This window comes from Palaemon carinicauda, chromosome 22 (genome assembly GCF_036898095.1).
Source record: "Palaemon carinicauda isolate YSFRI2023 chromosome 22, ASM3689809v2, whole genome shotgun sequence".
In the NCBI taxonomy this organism is placed as follows: Eukaryota; Metazoa; Arthropoda; class Malacostraca; order Decapoda; family Palaemonidae; genus Palaemon; species Palaemon carinicauda.
The window spans coordinates 119,160,331-119,162,830 of NC_090746.1; the positions used below are offsets into that span (position 1 = coordinate 119,160,331).

A 2,500-nucleotide genomic window follows, 5' to 3' on the forward strand; every position below is an offset into this window, starting at 1 on the left:
CTTGAGAAAAAAAATATTTAAAAAAGAATATAATTATTTATATCAAAATGAAATAGTCTTTATAGATATGTAAATGTTATCAGAATGAGACTAAAATTATTTATTGATGCACAGCAATAACGATATAACAGGAATACGTCACCAAATCATTATCCATTATCTATTTACAACGATTACAATTTATTTCAAAATATACCTAATATATCCAGTCCGCATGACACATCTATCAATGACAAAGATCAAAGGAATTTGCCTTTTTTTTTTAATTAATAAGAACATGTGTGCTTATCTCACTATCAAAAGTGCTTGCAAAGACATTGATGGTAGTAAATTTAGTAGTAACAGTAGCATTAGCAGTTGTAGTCGTGGTAGTGAAGAGAAACAAATGACTGAGGAAGAGATTTAGTTAAACCTGATCGAAAGAAAAAGAGAAGAGGGAAGAGAGAAGAGGGAAGAGAGAAGAGGGAAGAGGGAAGAGAGAATAGGGAAGATATAAGAGTGGAGAAAGAAGAGGAAAGAGAAGAGAGAGAAACTTGCAACTTACATATTCTGGCTTGAATTATCATACGCGACATAACCGTCGCATCTGAAAGACAATGAAACGTCTTGGCTAAAAGATTCATCACTTTAAACATCACTGCCATATACAAGTGAATTATTCCTCGGAGCGCAGCCACGACTCCAAGATATATGTAACAATATTGAAAAAAGAAAACAAAATCTCTCTATACCACAAAGGTAAGGCTGAGAAGTCGACAATAAATTCACTTCATCATCTTCTGAAGGGTTGATGTCTCGACCTAGATTAGTGGAAAACAAGTGTAATTGATTAAGAAATCCTTGGAGGAACATTAAGTCAATTACAAGTTGATTAAGAAATCATTGGAGGAACATTACTTCAATTACAAGTTTTCCTTTCGATATGTCAAGTTTTTAGATATATTTTACAGGGAGAATAGATAAAAAATATTTCATCTTCGTTACATCACTTTCATAAATTCTTTGCTGTCGGTATTGATATGATTGATTTGCAATCTTCGTCTTGCATTTTCACACTGCCAGAAAGTCACAAGCTCTGAAAATAAAGGATTCTGCAATTGCTCGAAGCTCATACCAAATCCCTTTATCACACAATAGGACAAAACACGTCGAAGTTATATTTCAAATGTTATCAATACTTTTATTATATTCGGCAATTTCTCATCTAAGTCGTTGTTTAGAGTGGATATTCATTGTTTCATCACCATTTCTTCACCGTCAAAATGTTGATCCTACATTTCAAAAGGAATTTTTTACTATCCCTTTTACGAAAAATATACGTTTATCCGACCCACAGAAATTGTTCACCTTGTATCGACTCACTTATACCATAGGAGTATCAGTCAAATGATCAAAAGTTTTCCTTCACAGTGAGGTCTTATGGAAGTGTATCACCTTTTTTCAATCTAAGAACATAATTGCAAATTTTGACATACATTTAAGTAAATAACCTCTCTCTCTCTCTCTCTCTCTCTCTCTCTCTCTCTCTCTCTCTCTCTCTCTCTCTCTCTCTCTCTCTCTCTCTCTCTCTCTCTCTCTCTCTCTCTCTCATATACACCATTTTCACGTTTGTTGCAGCAAGTAATATTCTGTCAGCCTTCACGCATGTATTACCTCTGTAATAATGCAACATTGCCCAATATATGTATTATGGCCTTTACTTATCTATAGATTAATAATATGTTTCCATAACAACCCCTTCTCTCGTAATTTCTTCTCCTGCACTACCACGACACCATCTTCCCTTCTCTTCTAAAACTGAGCACAAAAAGGGAGGTTTTTTATATCAACATCCGAGGTAAGACTCCAGAAACTTCCAGTTTTGGATTCTCTCTACAAACGGAGCAGAACTGGAAAGCGGAGCCAAAGTCCCATCAGGCAAAAGGTTCCTATCCACCAGCTGGGAAGGATTCTGTAACATCCACCTGCAGGATAGAAAAAAAGGATAATCAATTATGGTTAGTTGTAAATGGATATAGGTATTCCTAAGTTATTGTGTGTCTATTCCATTTATTATTATTGGTATGAATAATTTTGCCTGGAAGGCTCCTATGAGCCATGGTATATGCCTTCAAAATAGTCAAGTAGATAATGTGCACTGTAGCATAGGCACAAACATACACACGCATATATATATATATATATATATATATATATATATATATATATATATATATATATATATATATATATATATATATACATATATATGACACATTTTTGCACATTTAGACGTGTTTGTCATATTCAAATAAGCCACATATTTTTGATACATTAATGTCTGGATTCTCTTAAAGACCTCGGGATCAGAGCCCCAGGCGAAATCACACAAAGACAAGAGCTTGTGACCGGCCGGGAATCGAACCCTGGTCCGGCAAACTTGTAAAGACAGTGACTACCACTTGGCCACGAAGTAGTGGTAGTCACTGTCTCTACAAGTTTGCCGGACCAGGGTTCGATT

The 2,500-nt window shown here is 34.9% G+C and overlaps 1 protein-coding gene across 1 annotated transcript in view; it reads right to left on the bottom strand.

The window, feature by feature from the left end:
- Positions 1 to 2,500, bottom strand: part of LOC137616043 (uncharacterized) — a 6,825-nt gene that overhangs the window by 132 nt on the left and 4,193 nt on the right. Inside the window, exon 5 of the mRNA XM_068345720.1 lies at positions 1 to 1,964. This exon is cut by the window's left edge and continues 132 nt beyond it. Coding sequence (XP_068201821.1) covers positions 1,873 to 1,964 — 92 coding nt within the window. The 3' untranslated portion in view covers positions 1 to 1,872. The remainder of the gene's footprint in view (positions 1,965 to 2,500) is intronic.